Raw genomic sequence first — 15182 nt, forward strand, 5'->3', positions numbered from 1 at the left:
TGGAGCTGCCAGGCTGAGCCGCGGGAGGCAGGTGCCTGTGCCCTCCCTGCTGACCTTGGGGCTGGGCTCCTAGTCACGGCGCTTTAAGCCTCTGTCAAAGCTCAACTTCTGCTTCCACTTTAATTAACTAGAGCAGGAGGAACATGGAAAAACCAGGTCCAGAGCCTGACGCGCCTGGGCTGCCAACAAAGGTGGCATTGAGGCTCATGTGGGCTCCTTGCCATAAAGGTGCCCTACGTCTGCACTCGCCAGCCGCCCCGCCCGCCCTCTTAGGAAGCAGCAGAGGGAGGTGGCAGGAATTGTTATTCCTTGTGTGCGGGTGCAAGGCTGGCCTGAGGGGCTTTGATTGCGGGGGTGAGGGGCACTGGGGGGGCCATGCCAGGTGGAGGGGGCAGCTGTGGGCAGGCTGCCCCTGTGGCATGCAAGTTATCTCTTGGCCAGCTGGGCGCTCCCTCCTGTCTCTGCCACAAGTTCCCCGGGCTGCAGATTGGGACCCAGCTACCTGGGCCCTGCTGAACTGCCAGGGGGGTTAGCACCTGGGAGTCAGAAGGCCTCGGGCCCCCCCTTGTGCAGGGGCTGGCGACTGATGCCCCGGGACAGATCTGCTGGCACAGAATCCCAGTGGAAATGAGCCCCCGCGCTTCTCCCCCGCTCTCCATGCAAATGCAGGTGCGTGCCCTGAGCTGGGGGCACAGAGGCAGGCTGGGTGGGCTGCTGGGGAGGAGTTGGGTTTGCCCCCCCTTGGATAAAGGTTTTAATACAAAGGTGGCTCCAATCTCCTGCAGCAGGGAGGTGCAGACACCGGTGGCTTTTGCTGTGTCACTCCGAGTCCACGTGGGTGCATGCCCAGCGCCGTGCGAGCGGGCAGCCTCCTCTGGCTGGGCCCACTGGGCACAGGAGGGAGAGGGGCCCCGCGCAGCCTCACCAGCCAGTAACCTGCATCCTTGCTGAAGAATCTCAGAGCTGGGCCGGGGGCAGCTTGTGACACTGTGCCTCCCTCCAGGCCAGCTGCTGAAATGCTGGCCCAGCCCCCTCCCCCCATCCAGAAAGTGGCTTAACTGGGGAGCAGCAAATCCCCAGTAAGTCAAAAAGTCTCACTCCTGCCCTGTCCTTGCCGGGCCACTCTGCTCCCTGGAAGGGGTGGGCGAGACACGTCCTTCCCCTCAAGGGGCTGGCACACGGGAGGCTTGGTTTGGTCACTGAGCCCGGCTGCTCCCTGCTCTCCGTGTGCAGAGCCCGGCTGTTTGCTGGGCAAAGGGTCTTGCTGTCCCTGCTTGCTCTCTGGGGCTGGGAGGTGAGTCAATTTCCATGCTTGTGCCCCCGCCACACAGCCCCGGACTCTGCCAGTGCTGTTCTGTCCTCCCCCGGCACTCCGTGCCTGCCCTGACCCAGATACGGGCTGTCTCTGGGGCTGATAAGCCGGGCTGGGGCGTTCTGGGGGAGTCGGGCAGCTGGGCTGCACAGTGTGTCCAGCTGGCGCGATTAGCGGCTGCCAGCTCCCCAGCCCTGCGCTGGCTCCAGGGCGCGGGGGCAGCAGCTGGCAGGGGCGTGGGGAGGTCGACGCTCCGTGTGGCCTTTCTGGTGCGGTGGTGCCTGGCTCCGCTCGGCTCAGCTCCATGAGTAATCCTGCTGCCCTGGGCAGCGCCGGCAGGGCTCATGGGGCTGCGTCTGGGACAGGCCACGGCTGCTTTCTGTGTGGGGCACCGGTGCCCACGCAGCCAGTCTGGGCTCTGTACTGGGAGCTAGGCATGGCCTTGCTGCCGTGTCTGTGGCTGGTAAAGGGAGCCGGGAGGATGCAGGCTCCGGGCCTGGAGAGGGGAAACACTGGAGGCTCCATCTCTGGGTGGAAGCATGGGGGCTCTCGGCGGCTGGGTTGTTTGGGGGGCTCCGTGGCAGGAGTATGGGGCAGCAAGGGCTGGGCTCCGTGGCAGGGGTACGGGGCTGGCTCAGGCCAGGCCCTGGTCCATTGTGCCACCAGCCCCGGTGCCAGAGGGTGCTCCCCGGTGGCCACTCATGCCTCTCCTGTGGGTTCCTTGCAGACCAGGAAGCTGTCGAAGGCTGAACGGCAACGCTTCAGCGAGGAGGTGGAGATGCTGAAGGGCCTGCAGCACCCCAATATTGTCCGCTTCTACGACTCCTGGAAGTCCGCCATCAAGGGCCAGATCTGCATCGTGCTGGTCACTGAGCTCATGACCTCGGGCACCCTGAAAACGTGAGCGGGGCTGGGCTGGCAGCGGGGAGGGAGCCGGGGGTTCTGGCGGGGGGGGGGGGTGTTGTGTGGCAGGCGGAGAGTGGTACGGGGCTGTGGCGGGGGAGGGAGCCGGGGGTTCTGGCGGTGGGGGGGTGGGGGTTGTGTGGCAGGTGGAGAGGGGTACGGGGTCCTGGCGGGTGGCGGGGGAGGGAGCCGGGGATTCTGGCTGGGGGGGGTTGTGTGGCAGGTGGAGAGGGGTACGGGGTCCTGGCGGGTGGCGGGGGAGGGAGCCGGGGATTCTGGCTGGGGGGGGTTGTGTGGCAGGCGGAGAGGGGTACGGGGTCCTGGCGGGTGGCAGGGGAGGGAGCCGGGGGTTCTGGTGGAGGGGGTTGTGTGGCAGGCGGAGAGGGGTACGGGGTCCTGGCGGGTGGCAGGGGAGGGAGCCGGGGGTTCTGGTGGAGGGGGTTGTGTGGCAGGCGGAGAGGGGGCAAGGGTCCTAGCAGGTGGCAGGGGAGCCTGTCTGGCCTGCGTGTGACGGCTGTGGTTGCTTGACCAGCATGTGGGCCAGGTGCGTTCCAAGCCGCCCCTGCCTGGCGCGAAGGGGCTCGGGCAGGGTCTGGGCAGAGCTCGCAGCTCCTCCCGGCCACGCTGGCCTGCAGCCGCCTACCGGGGTGGGCCTGAGAACTGGTGGGGGTGCTGTGGGAAAGCCCGGGCCTGCCAGGCGCTCTGCGGCCCCCAAGCCCCCACTGCACAGCCCGGCGGCTCCGGGATCAGCCGTCAGAGTGTCCCGGACGCCCTTATCTCGCCCCCGGCGCTGTGCCGCGTGGCACCAGGCAGCTCCGGCTGCTCGCCGTTGCTAGGCTCCTGCTTGGCCCTTGGCACCCGCAGCGCCACCCGTTCCTGTGGAGCCCGTTGTGTGCACTGCCTGGGTGAGAAGAGTCTCCACACAGCCCGCGCCGGGACCCTGCTGCCCGGCTCCGTGCAGCTTGGGTGGCGCCTGGCTGGGGGGTCTCAGCCGGGCCAGCCCCCTCCTGCCTGGCCCCATGCAGGCGCTGCCGGGTTCCCCTCAGCAGCGAAGGGGTGCGACCAGGCTCTGGTGACAATAGGGCGCAATGTGCTTGGTGCCAGGGGCTGGGCCTGGTGGCTCACTGGGCTCTGGCCTCTCCCGGGGCATCTCTGTGCTGGGTGGGGAGCAGCTGGAGTTGCCCCCTCATGTCCCCCGTGTCGCCCCTGCAGCTACCTGAAGCGCTTCAAGGAGATGAAGCTGAAGGTCCTGCGGTGCTGGAGCCGGCAGATCCTCAAGGGGCTGCACTTTCTGCACACGCGCTCGCCCCCCATCATCCACCGCGACCTCAAGTGTGACAACATCTTCATCACGGGCCCCACCGGCTCCGTCAAGATCGGGGACCTGGGCCTGGCGACGCTCAAGCGGGCCTCCTTCGCCAAGAGCGTCATAGGTACTGGGGCGCTGGGCGAGCGAGCGGCCGGGTTCCCCGGGGTCTCACGGCCAGGCTGAGGGGCCCCTCGCGGTCCGGGGGGCACGCTGCGCCATGGGACCGCTGGGGTGGCCAACGCCAGCTTGGCTCTGCCGAGAGGAGAGTCAGGGAGCGCAGCCTCCCCTGTAGCCAGCCCCCCACCCTGGGCTGGCAGGGTGTGGCTATCAGCCCCACTGCCCTCCAGCCCCGGGGGGCAGCTTGGTGCTGAGTCGTGTCCCCTCTGCCCCCAGGCACCCCGGAGTTCATGGCCCCCGAGATGTACGAGGAGAAGTATGACGAGGCGGTGGACGTGTACGCCTTCGGCATGTGCATGCTGGAGATGGCCACCTCGGAGTACCCCTACTCGGAGTGCCAGAACGCCGCCCAGATCTACCGCAAGGTCACCTCGGTGAGTGGCTGCGTGTGCGCCTTGATGCGGGGACCCCCCCGCCGGCACCGCATGGCCAGGGAAACTCCTGCCCCGCTGGAGCCACTCTAGGGGCCCGGGGAGCCCCCCTGGCAGCACCCCTCCCTTCACCGGAGCCACTCTGCGGTCCCGGGGATCCCTCTCCCCCCAGGAGCCACTCAACGCCAGCCTGGGCCTTAGCTAAGACGCTTCCCCCTTCCTGAGGCTGCTCTGGGAGCAGCTCCATGCCCAGACACTTGGGCAGCCATGAGCCACTGCTGAGCTCTTGGGTCCCTTGTCCATCCCCTTGGCTGGGGACAGAACGGGGAGCCTGGGTGCCCTTGCAGGCTGGTCCCATTCCCCTGGAGCTGTGCCTCCCAGCTGCCCCTGTCCTGCTCCCCAGGTTTCTGTCTGGTGGAGGCCACGTGGTGGTCCACGTGCAGCTCCCAGGCGTGCCAGGGCCTGGGAGCAACAGCCACCAGTGTTAATGGAGCGGAACCAGGAAGCTGTTGGTGAACCTGCTCCGATCTGCTGCCCTGGGCCAGCCCGCAGCCTTTACGACCCTGAGCCAGCCAGATCCAGCGCAGGGCCGGTTTGCTCCATGACCTCCCGTCCCCCAGAACTGCTCTGCCCCCTCGCTCAGGGCAGGGAGGGGCATGGCTCGGGAAGCTGGTTCTGCACTGGGCTCTGCCTGGCCCATGAGGGACTGGTGCTGGGTGGTTCCACTCACTCTGAGCCACTGGCTCTCGCCTGCCTGAATAGGGGTCTCCGTCCCCGGGGTGGGGGGTGTTTCCTCAGGGCCCCTCCCTGTGGGGTCCCTTCCACGCTCAACTTGCGGGTAGTGGGAGCTGGGTCCCAGGAGCCAGAGGGCAGCCCCAGATCTCGCTCGCTTGCAGGGCCAGTCTTGCCTCAGTCCGGCCCCCGGCACGTTCAGGGACGTCTGCTGCCAGAGCTAAAGCACAGAGGGTGTCTCAGCGGCTTGGGCGCAGCCTGGCCTGGGACCTGCCTGACGGTTGGGGTGTCTCCCTGCAGGGCATGAAACCCAACAGCTTCTACAAGGTGAAGGTGCCAGAGCTGAAGGAAATCATAGAGGGCTGCATCCGCATGAACAAGGCCGAGAGGTGGGCACGGCAGGCCGCAGGGCTTGGGGGTCCTTTGAGATCAGGTGGGGTGGGGCAGGGCTCGGGGGGGCCCCTGGGGTTGCGGGGGCAAGGCTGAGGGGTTGGAGGTCTCTGGGGTGCAGGGAGCTGGCTGGGTTGGGCTGGCGGCCCGGGTTCCAGATGAGCTAAGGTGCCCCGGTGCGGTTCGGTCCGTGCTGGGCTCTGCCCCTTGGCGCCAGTTATGCTGGGTGGGGTGCGGTTGGTTTGCAGGGAGCCGAGTTGCGCGGGGCTGGGTGGGGTCCCTGTGCCAGGTGGCCCTTTCCCGTACCGGGTTCCCCGTCTGGGCAGCGTCCCCCTGGGGTGCCCAGGCTGCGCCAAGCCCCGCTGACTCTGGCCTGTCCGCCAGGTACACCATCCAGGACCTGCTGGAGCACTCCTTCTTCCAGGAGGACACGGGTGTGCACGTAGAGCTGGCCGAGGAGGACGACGGCGTGAAGTCCGGCCTCAAGCTCTGGCTGCGCATGGATGACACCAAGAAGCTGCATGGCAAGTACAAAGACAACAATGCCATCGAGTTCCTCTTCGAGCTGCACAAGGACGTGGCCGAGGAGGTGGCCCAGGAGATGGTAAGTGCCCACGTGGGGAGGGGGAGCAGCCCTGCCCCCACCTTGGACAGGGAGACAATGATCTGGGCCAACCCTGGTCCTGGGCTCCCTGCCCCGCAACTCTCCACGTACCCACGGGGGAGCCGCTCACCGCTGGGATCTGTGCTGCTGTCCAGGGCTTTTCCTTCCCTGTCTGTAGTGGGCGCTGCTCCTTGTGCAGGGGGCAGCGGCCATTCCGGGGCAGCGACCATCTTACCCTCTGCCTGGGCTGCCCCCGGCGCAACTGAGCCCCACCCCCTTCGTCCCCCCTGCCCTTGGTGCCCTGACCTCGCCTGTGCCTGGCTCACTGCCTCCCTGGGTGCCCAGTTTGCTCTGCCAGGCTGTGCCAGGGCAGGGGCTGACCTGCCCCCCACCCCCACTGCAGGTGACCCTGGGCTTTGTGTGCGAGGCGGACTACAAGCTGGTGGCCAAGGCGGTGCGGGACCGCGTGGTCGCCATCAAGCGCAAGCGGGAGAAGGTGAAGCGGGCGCAGGATGAGCTGCTGCGCCAGGAGCAGGAGAAGCAGCCGGGCATCCTGCCCCTGCTGGAGGAGCTGAAGTGCCCCCCGGTGCCTACCACCCCCCAGCCCTCGCCGCCCACGCCTGGCTCCGGGGACTCCGTCTTTGGGGGCACCTTCCCCCCGGAGCCCGAGGAGCCCGAGGCAGATCAGCATCAGCACTTCTTGTATCGGCACACCAGCTACTCCTCCACCACCTGTACGTAGACCGGCGTGGGCACCCTCGTGCGGGGAGGGGTCTGGCTGGCATTGGCCGGGGGGGGCATGGCTGGCATTGGCCTGCGTCTCCCTGGGGCGCAGGGAGGGCAGCTCCCAGCCTCCCGGTGGTATCTGCGGCTGGCATTGCTGGGAGCCTGGAACCTGGCGCCCTGGCAGTGATTGCTCCTGTTTCTCTCCCGTTCTCCGGGAAGGGGGGCGAGAAACGGCAGCTCCCAGGGGGGAGTGCAAGAGCTGTTGTGGGGAGTTTGCCGTGGCTCCCCCCCATGAACAACTGGGAGCCAGGGATTGCTGGCTGGGTTGGGCTGGATTTGGTGGGATGGGCACCTGGGCTGGCCACTCACCCTGCTCTCTGCTTCCCAGCTGACTGCGAGACGGATGGGTACCTGAGCTCCTCTGGGTTCGTGGACTCCCCAGACCTGTCCCACTGCCACTCTGGCACCTTCTCCACCGGGGACCCCTTCAGCCCACCAGCTGTCCAGTCAGAGAGCTGCTTCCCCGTGGTGAGTGGGGCCTCGCGTGGCCATAGGGGCACCTGGAGCTCCCCTTTGGGGGGCTGCTGGGGATGCCTTGATGCCCCCTCACTCTGGCTTCTGCCCTGCAGAGCATCGCGGTGAGCTCGCCTACGGAGCGCCTGCCGTCTGCCCCGGCCAGCGAGTTCTCTTCCCCAGTGGACAGGTATGTCTGGGCCCTGCTCCGTCAGCAGGGCGGTGGCAGAGTGGCCATGGCCCCAGCCTTAGTGGGAGGAGTTGTTCCCCCCCCCCGTCCCCCGGGAGGTGGTGGCTGGAAGGGGCTGGGACTGGCCACTGAGATGGGGATCGGGGTGAGTTACGGGGTGGCTTGGGCTGGGGCAGGGGGAGCTTGGGGCATGATGGGCGCAGGTGGGGTCGGGCCTTAGTAACTCTTGCCCCTGTGTTGTGGTGCTACCTGGTGCTGGGGCTGCCCCCCAGCTACGCGTCTGACGTGGCGTCCGGCCTGAGCGACGGCTGCGACGGGCTCTCGGCCGGCGAGCGGAACGCCAAGCTGCCGGCCAAGCGGGCCGCGGGGAAGCTGCTGCGGCGCCGAGCCAGGTCAAGGCTCCGCATCACCAACGTAAGCGCCACCAGGCGCCTGCCTGTGTCCACGGGCCCCGAGGGGGCGGAAACTCGCTGTGAATGGGGAGTGTGGGGTGGGCGCTGTCGGGGGGAGGTCAGGGTGGCATGCCTGGGGAATAGCTGCTCCTGGGCCCATCTCCCCGGTTCCAAGCGGGTCCCGGCCCCGGCTGGGCACTCGGGGTCCCGCTCGCCTGCCCATGTGGATGTGCAGTTCACAGGGAAGGACGCGGGGGGCAGAAGCGCCGACTGGCTCTTCACGTTTCCATTGCGGGGGCAAAAGGGCCCCCCCCAAAACCGCGGGGCTCGCACAGGCCTGGGACAGCAAGCACTGGCCCCCCCCTGTGTGTTACCTGGCTCCCGGTGGGGCAGGGTGGCATGGGGGGGTCTCCACAGCTGCCTGAGAGCTGCCCCTGCCCTGCAGATCTCGGACAAGAGCGACCGGGTGGTGGAATGCCAGCTGCAGACCTACAACAACAAGATGGTGACCTTCAAGTTCGACCTGGACGGGGACAACCCGGAGGAGATTGCGGCTGTCATGGTGAGTGTGGGGCCTGGCTGGGCTAGGCAGGGTTTGGGGGGCCCGCGCCCAGCACTGACCCACCTGCTCGGCCCCGCAGGTAACTAACGAGTTCATCCTCCAGTCGGAGCAGGACGGCTTCATCCATCGAATCCGGGACATCATCCAACGCGTGGAGACCCTGCTGCGCAAGGACGGGCAAGGTGCTGCCAGGGCAGATGGCAGCCCGCAGCCCGAGAGCCTGTCGCCCTCTGCCGCCATCAACGGCCTCCCGGTGAGTGCCCCTCCCTGGCCCCTGTGAGCGCCCCCCGTCCCCTAGTGAGCAGCCCCCTGCCTCCTGGTGAGTGCCCCTCCCTGGCCCCTGTGAGCGCCCCCCGTCCCCTAGTGAGCAGCCCCCTGCCTCCTGGTGAGTGCCCCTCCTTGGCCCCGGGGAGCAGACCCCCGTCCCCTACTGAGCAGCCTCCTGGTGAGTGCCCCTCCCTGGCCCCTGTGAGCGCCCCCCGTCCCCTAGTGAGCAGCCCCCTGCCTCCTGGTGAGTGCCCCTCCCTGGCCCCTGTGAGCGCCCCCCGTCCCCTACTGAGCAGCCCCCTGCCTCCTGGTGAGTGCCCCTCCTTGGCCCCGGGGAGCAGACCCCTGTCCCCCCACCCCCCTGTGAGTTCGCCCGTTGAACACCTCCCCTCACTCTCCAGCTGCCCGGTGAGCAGCCCTCCCGGCGAGCGCTCCGCCCCCGTCCGTGTTCTAGCTTCCCGGGCTCTGCCGGGGGTCCCAGTGTGTGGGGCGCGTGCAGGCAAGAGCTTGCCGCAGCCCCAGCCTGGCCCATCACAGGCCCTATCTCTTGTTGGCAGGCGCAGCTGCAGCTACAGGATCTCTCGCGCTCCATCTCGTCCTCGTCCTCGCTCAGCGGTATGTGCCTGCCACCCCCTGCCTCCCTCCAATGGGGTGCCCCTTCCCTGGGCCTGCGACACCCCCTCCCTGGGGGGCTGGGCCACCCTGTGCTGCCCGCTGGCTTTGATGGAAGCATGTCCGCCTTGAAAGGGCGGTTCCTGTGGCCAGTAGGTGCCCGGGCAGCGGTAGCCAGGTGGCATTGCCCTATGCAGGGAGAGGCCTGTGCCACCCCCTGGCCAGCAGCTGCACAAGTTGGCCCCAGTGGGGGGAGGGCTGCTGCTGCTCGGGAGCATCGGGGCTGCACGGTGCCAGGACTGACGCCCTGCCTCTGCCTCTGTCCCAGACCTGGGCTGCAGCAGCCCTGGCCAGTCGGAGCCGTCTCCGGTCCAGCCCTCGCTCAGCGGCTCCCCCTTCGAAAACGACCTCTTCAGCCTCGCAGTCACCCCGCCAGGGACCCAGCCACTTGGGCTGCAGCCTCTGCTCCCAGCAGAACCGCCAGGTACTGGCTTGGACCCCGGCCTCCCCACCTTCCCCGGGCCCGGCCATGGCCCCACTCGGCCGGAGAGGCTCCTGGCGCCCAGCCGAGCTGGTGGCTGGGCAGGGCTGGAACGCCCAGGCTGCGCCCCACCAAGGGAGCAGCCAGCGACAGGGGGAGTGAGAGGGAGCAAGCGGGTGTTGGGGCAGGGATATGGGGACCCTAGATGGGAGGGAAGGGGAAGCACCCAGCCATGGAGGGGGGACATGGTTAACCCTTCCCCCCCGCCACATGCTCACCCCTTTCTCCCTCACAGGTTCCCCCAGTGCAGCTGCGTGGAGCTGGCCCTCCTTCTTAACGGCGCCCGACCTGGCCCCGTACCAGCTGCCAACATCCCAGTCTTTCTCACAGACTGCCGTGCCCGGGCCCCATGCTGGGGGCTCCCTGCTGCCCACCACACCACCCAGGGGAGGCCTGGGCCCCCTGAGCCCCCCCAGGAACAGCACCGCACCCACTGCGCTCCCCTGGTCTCCTGCCACCTCCCCCTTGTTCTCGCTGGCTGAAATGGTCTCCCTGGCAATGATGAGCATGGCCCAGACGCTGCTGCCGTCCATCTCCTCGGCTGTGTCCCCGCCGGGTGGGCCCCTGGCCTCTGCACCGATCCCTCGCCCATCGGCGCTGTACCTGGGGCCGGCGCACTTCACCTCCCCTGGCCCCGCAGGCCTGGTGGAGCCAGCACCACGCTGCAGTGGGACCCAGGAGCCCACCAGCTCCCATGTCACAGGGGGCTGGGGGCCAGCTCTTGCCCCTCAGGGCCTGGAAAGAAGCGGCACCAGGGAGAGTCCGCTGTCATCGGTGAGAGCTCCTGCTGTGGACAGCGGCTCGGTAAGCACCCCCCAGAAGGGCCATGGGCACTGCAGCATGAGGTGGGTCAAATAGCTGCCAGAAGGGGCTAGGCTGGGAAGACCCCAAGACCGTGGGGGGTACAGCCAGGACATGCCCCCTGGGGAGCCCCCGAGTGGCGTGAGACCCTGGCTCTTGGTGTAGGGCTGGTGGGAAGGGACCGGCTGCAGGCCATGCCCTCTGCTGCAGCAGAGCTGGCAGAAGGGCCCCAGGGGGCAGGTCCTGCTGGGACTAGTTAGAGCAACCCTGGGGCTGGTGTTACTCCAGGGGACGAGCCGCTGCCCCTGGGCTGGGGCAGCGCTGCTGGCTCGGAGCGAGGCCTGGAGCAGCCTGTTAATCCAGAGGCTTGGGCCTGAGCCAAGGAGCCGCAGCTCAATCCCTGGCCCATCTGCTGCTGGGGATTAGGTGGCCCTGGATGCTGCTGTGGACCAGGACCCTGCATGGGGGCGGCTTGGTGCTCCCTGGCCTGGCTCACCGGCTTCTCTCCTAGGTATCACCCTGCTCCCTGAAACCCAGCAGCCACCTGATCGTCTCAGAGTCGCCCGCCCCCGGCATGGCCAAGGCCCGGCTGTCCCCCATCAACGAAGGTAAAGGCCTGTGCCAAGCAGGGTTCAGGGTGGCAGCTGCTGGTTGAGCTGTGATGCCAGCCCTGGGTGGGGACAGGGCTGGCATCGCAGAGTGCCTGGTGCCAGTTCTCCCACCAGTGCAAGGAGAGCCACGCCCGGCGCTCAGACCTGCCCTGGCCCACCCTGAGCCGGCTCCCTGCTAACCTGCCCTTCCCCTTTCGTTCCCAGAGGCCAAGCCCCAGATTCTGGGCCGGTTCCAGGTGACCACATCCAAGGACCCAGCCAACAGCCCCCTGGGGCAGCCGAGCCAGAGTGACCGTGAGCAGAGCGGCCCGGAGCCCTGGGAGGGGGTGGCTGGCACCTCCTCCCAGCCCTCAGTGCCCAGCTCCTCCGCCCTGGAGGGCAGCACGAGCTCCGACTCAGACTCTGTCCCCGACACCCCGGTGCAGGACCCGGACGAGCTGCTGGCCGAGGAGGGGACGCCGGTGGTGCTGGCGGACAGCGACCAGGAGGGGCCCGCGGAGGGTGGTGCCGAGAGCCCCCAGCAGGCCGTGGTGAGCCCGGTGTGGATGAGCTACGCCCGCAGCTTGTCCTACCTGAGCAGCGACGACACGGAGAGCGAGGACGAGGAGATCTGGGAGGAGCTGCAGAGCCTGCGCCAGAAGTGAGTGGGGGACCGGGGCTAGGCCTTACCCATGGCTCCCGCGACTGGCACGTGCTGCGCTGCCGGGGGGGAGTGGGAGCAAGCTGAGCCTGCTGCAAGCGCCTCTGGCTCCAGGGAGGGGGCAGGCTCGTCCCCTCTGCCCCAGCAGGGCAGCTCTCAAGGGGGCTCCAGACCAGTGCTGGGGAGCTGTCACCCCAAGTCCTGCCCGGGGCGGAGTAAGGCAGCTTCCTGCCAGTCTCCTCCCTGTGGGCAGCGGGGCTAGAAACAGGCATCTGCCCCCTGCCCTGCTCTGCCTGACGGCCCTGCTGTCCCCAGGCACCTCTCGGAAGTGCAGACGCTGCAGGCTGTGCAGAAGAGGGAGATCGAGGAGCTGTACTTCCGGATGGGGAAGCAGGCCCCCCCGGGCATCGTCTCCCCGGCCGCCATGCTCTCCAGCCGCCAGAGACGCCTCTCCAAGGGCAGCTTCAACCCGTCCCGGCGCAACAGCCTCCAGCGCCTGGAGCTCTCGCAGCCCACAGGTACCCGGCCCGCTGCTCCCTGCTGGCACCTGGCCCCCGCTTGCTCCCTGCTGGCACCCCCCCCCGCTCTCCTCGCTCTCTCTGCCCGGGGCCCCCAGGTGGCTGTAGGACCCAAGGGCATGTGCTGTGGGGAGCTCTCTGGGGGCCGCACCCTGGGCTGCATGGAGAACCCTCAGGTCTCCGCCCTGGGGGAGGTGGCATTAACCTGTGTGTTGCCTGCTGGGGGAGACGTCCCCCCACGCCAGGCTGTGCAGCGGGCACCTGGGGGGCTGCTCCGTGGGGGGAGGCAGTGGCCCCCGGCCCCTCACCCCGTCTGACTCCCAGCAGGGATCATGCGCAGGAATTCGCTGAGCGGCAGCAGTACCGGCTCGCAGGAGCAGCGGCCGAGCAGAGGGGTGTCGTTCGCCGGAGACCTCAGCCGAATGGTGAGAGCAGGGGGCTGCTGGGGGCCTCCTGGGCCGTAGGGTCCCGTCCCACCGAGCCCCAGGCTGGCACCTCTCCATGGGACACGCTCCCTCTGGCACAGAAGGGGTTGTGTTGGAGCATGTGCTCTGGTGTCACCGCACGCCCCAAAGCGACACGGCCCGGGCTCCCCTCTGTGGAGGGGCACGGGGCTCTGAGCCCCCGAGAGCACGCACAGGTGGCTGCTGCCCGTAGGCCCCTCAGGGTGAGTTCCCCCTGCTGGGAGTCAGCGCCCCCTTCTCCTCTCTCTGCAGTGACCAGCCTGCCAGGACTGATTTTCATGGACTACCTCAGCCACGCGCCAGCTGCCATGGAGGGGTGGCGAGAGGCCCTGTTGTGAGCTGACCAGGCAGCGCCCTGCCCCACAGGCTCCTCCGTGTGTGGAGACAACGCTGGCACTGTGGGGCAGGGGTGGCGGCGGCTGCTGCTGCTGGGAATGGAGACGCCTCCTGCCCTTGTGTGCCCCTCCCAGCTTTGTCCCAGCAGAGCAGGGCACTGGGCCCCATGGTGTCGGCTGTGGGCGCCCGGAGCGTGGCCAGCAGAGACTCCTGGCTTTGTCCCACAGCCCCGGGGAGGATCTGCCCTGCCCGCACTGGGCCCCACGTGCCTGTGTGAAGTCTGATGGTGGCAGCACTCGGGTCCCAGCCAGCCCGGTTCACGCACCCCCAGGTTTGGGGGCTGGGAAGGAGACTGAGTGGGGTAGGACCCGTGACGGGGTAACTCCCCATCACCGAGCCATGGGGAGCCTTGCTGTAGAGCGCCCCCTCGTGGTGTCAGCTGAGACATGCTTCCTGCTGAGTCCCAGCCCTTCGCTGAACCCCTCTCCCCGTTCAGCTCCTCGCTCTTCAGGTGCACTTCCAGAATCCTTCAGGGACAGCACCAGAGCCACCCCCACCCTCAGGGCGAGTGCCACTGTGTGGGCCACCATGGACGCAGGCCCAGGCTGCCTGGGGCCTGGCTGGTCTTGCCTCTCCCTGGACGGATAGCACTTGGTCCTAGTCCCTGGACACCCTGGGCTAATGTTTGCCGAAGGCAGGGCCTGGGTTGTAGGAAATGCATGTGCAGACACCATCCCTCCCCTTTATGGCAACTCACCTTTGTGCTTTACTCCTCATCAGGAGCCACCGCCCCACTGCAGTGAGAGGGGTGCTGCCCCCTGCACAGGGGCTGCGTTCTCAGTGCCTCTTTGCCCCAGAACCATAAACGAGCAGCAGCAGGCCAAGTGCATTTACACCCTCGTGCCAAGCCATTCTCCTGGGCAACGGGCATCAGGCTTGTATGTGCAGCAGGGAGCCTCAGAGCTCGGCTTCCGCTGTGGCCCCATGGCTGCAGCGGGAAGCCCTGCCTCTCCATAGGACACAGACTGACCTTGTTGTAAAAGGCTTTTTAGAGACTGTACAGTGGTTGTGAATAAAACAGATCAAATGGCAATCGCTGTCTGCATGGTGCTTGGGGCGGGGGTGTGATTACAGCAGCTGGAGCATCTTGTAACCAAATCAGTTCTTCCTGTAGGATGGATGTGGGTGGGAGGTTTTTCTCAAACTGAGGAAAAACCCTGCTGGGTCCATGGTGGGGTGGGAGTGGGAAGGTGGCCAGTAGGTAATATACCTGCTCTCCCGGCTGCAGCAGGAGAAGCCTGTCCACCTGTAAATTCAGGACATAGTACAATGAGCTGGAAAATCTCATTTTCCTGCCCCCCCCCCCAACCCACTTTTACTTTTAAGCCTCTTAAGTAAATGTGGGCTGCATGGAACAGTCCCTGAGGCACAGAGCTGGCCTCCTGCCACCACCTCAATAATCATCTTGGAAGCACATTTTCCAGTGGCCTTTATTGGAACATGACAAAGGCAAAGATAACTGCAGGCACGGGAGCAGCTCCCCTGGGCTCAGGTCTGCTCTTCACAGGGGCAAAGGACCAAGTGTTTCCCCTGCAAGCTGGGCCAGGGGCATTAAGAGCTACCCTTTCCCTAGGAGCCTTTTCTGGCAGTGAGGAGTGTGGTTTGTACCCCTTTTCCCAAGGGCAGCACACCACCTTTGTATCTAATTCAGTGGGCCCTGGAGGCAGCATACAGGCACCTTCCCCCCGATTACTTCACTTACAGGGTTTTTCCTCTCCCTGGAGTATCTGAGCAGGCGCACAGGAATCATTAGCTGAAGGTCACACAGGCAGCTCACCACAAAGTTGGTTTTATTCATATCCTCAAAGTTGCATCACCTTTTAAGGAATGAGTCACTGACTTCCAGGTCTAGTGCCCACTTCTGCAAGGCCCAGTAAGGTCAATGCCTCAAGCACACTGACCTGTGGCAATGACTGCAGAACAGGGCCCATGGCTTGGGCAATCCAGTGCTTCCCCCATGGGGCCGGGTCCTAGCCCCAATGCAGATTGAACTGAGATTGTTGCTCAGCCAGAGGTTAAGCACAATTCACTCCAGGGAACTCTGCAGCCATGTGTGACCTCCACAATGCACTTAGAAAGGCATGAGCAAGTACTGTCCCTGCAGGACTTAATCTCTCCCCCTGAGGCCAGCAGGCACATTTCCATGTATCA

General features: G+C 66.7%; 1 protein-coding gene across 5 annotated transcripts in view; it reads left to right on the forward strand.

Annotated features, from left to right (window-relative positions):
* The window catches only part of WNK4 (WNK lysine deficient protein kinase 4), a 25956-nt gene extending 11892 nt beyond the window's left edge, over positions 1-14064 (forward strand). The window contains exons 2-20 of one of the 5 annotated variants that reach the window (XM_048829923.2): positions 2040-2212; positions 3428-3648; positions 3918-4075; positions 5105-5193; positions 5579-5798; positions 6202-6532; positions 6913-7052; positions 7154-7227; positions 7500-7641; positions 8065-8181; positions 8261-8434; positions 9006-9063; positions 9389-9544; positions 9837-10375; positions 10914-11010; positions 11218-11653; positions 11969-12171; positions 12496-12596; positions 12888-14064. In XM_048829923.2, the coding sequence (XP_048685880.2) occupies positions 2040-2212; positions 3428-3648; positions 3918-4075; positions 5105-5193; positions 5579-5798; positions 6202-6532; positions 6913-7052; positions 7154-7227; positions 7500-7641; positions 8065-8181; positions 8261-8434; positions 9006-9063; positions 9389-9544; positions 9837-10375; positions 10914-11010; positions 11218-11653; positions 11969-12171; positions 12496-12596; positions 12888-12890 (3432 nt within the window). In that variant the 3' untranslated portion in view covers positions 12891-14064. Of the gene's footprint in view, positions 1-2039; positions 2213-3427; positions 3649-3917; positions 4076-5104; positions 5194-5578; positions 5799-6201; positions 6533-6912; positions 7053-7153; positions 7228-7499; positions 7642-8064; positions 8182-8260; positions 8435-9005; positions 9064-9388; positions 9545-9836; positions 10406-10913; positions 11011-11217; positions 11654-11968; positions 12172-12495; positions 12597-12887 lie in introns of all 5 variants that reach the window. The other 4 variants (XM_048829919.2, XM_048829920.2, XM_048829922.2 and 1 more) reach the window with 4 other exon arrangements.
* The last annotated feature ends 1118 nt before the right edge of the window (positions 14065-15182 follow it).

The sequence above is a fragment of the Caretta caretta genome, chromosome 27 (assembly GCF_965140235.1).
Source record: "Caretta caretta isolate rCarCar2 chromosome 27, rCarCar1.hap1, whole genome shotgun sequence".
Taxonomy (NCBI): Eukaryota; Metazoa; Chordata; order Testudines; family Cheloniidae; genus Caretta; species Caretta caretta.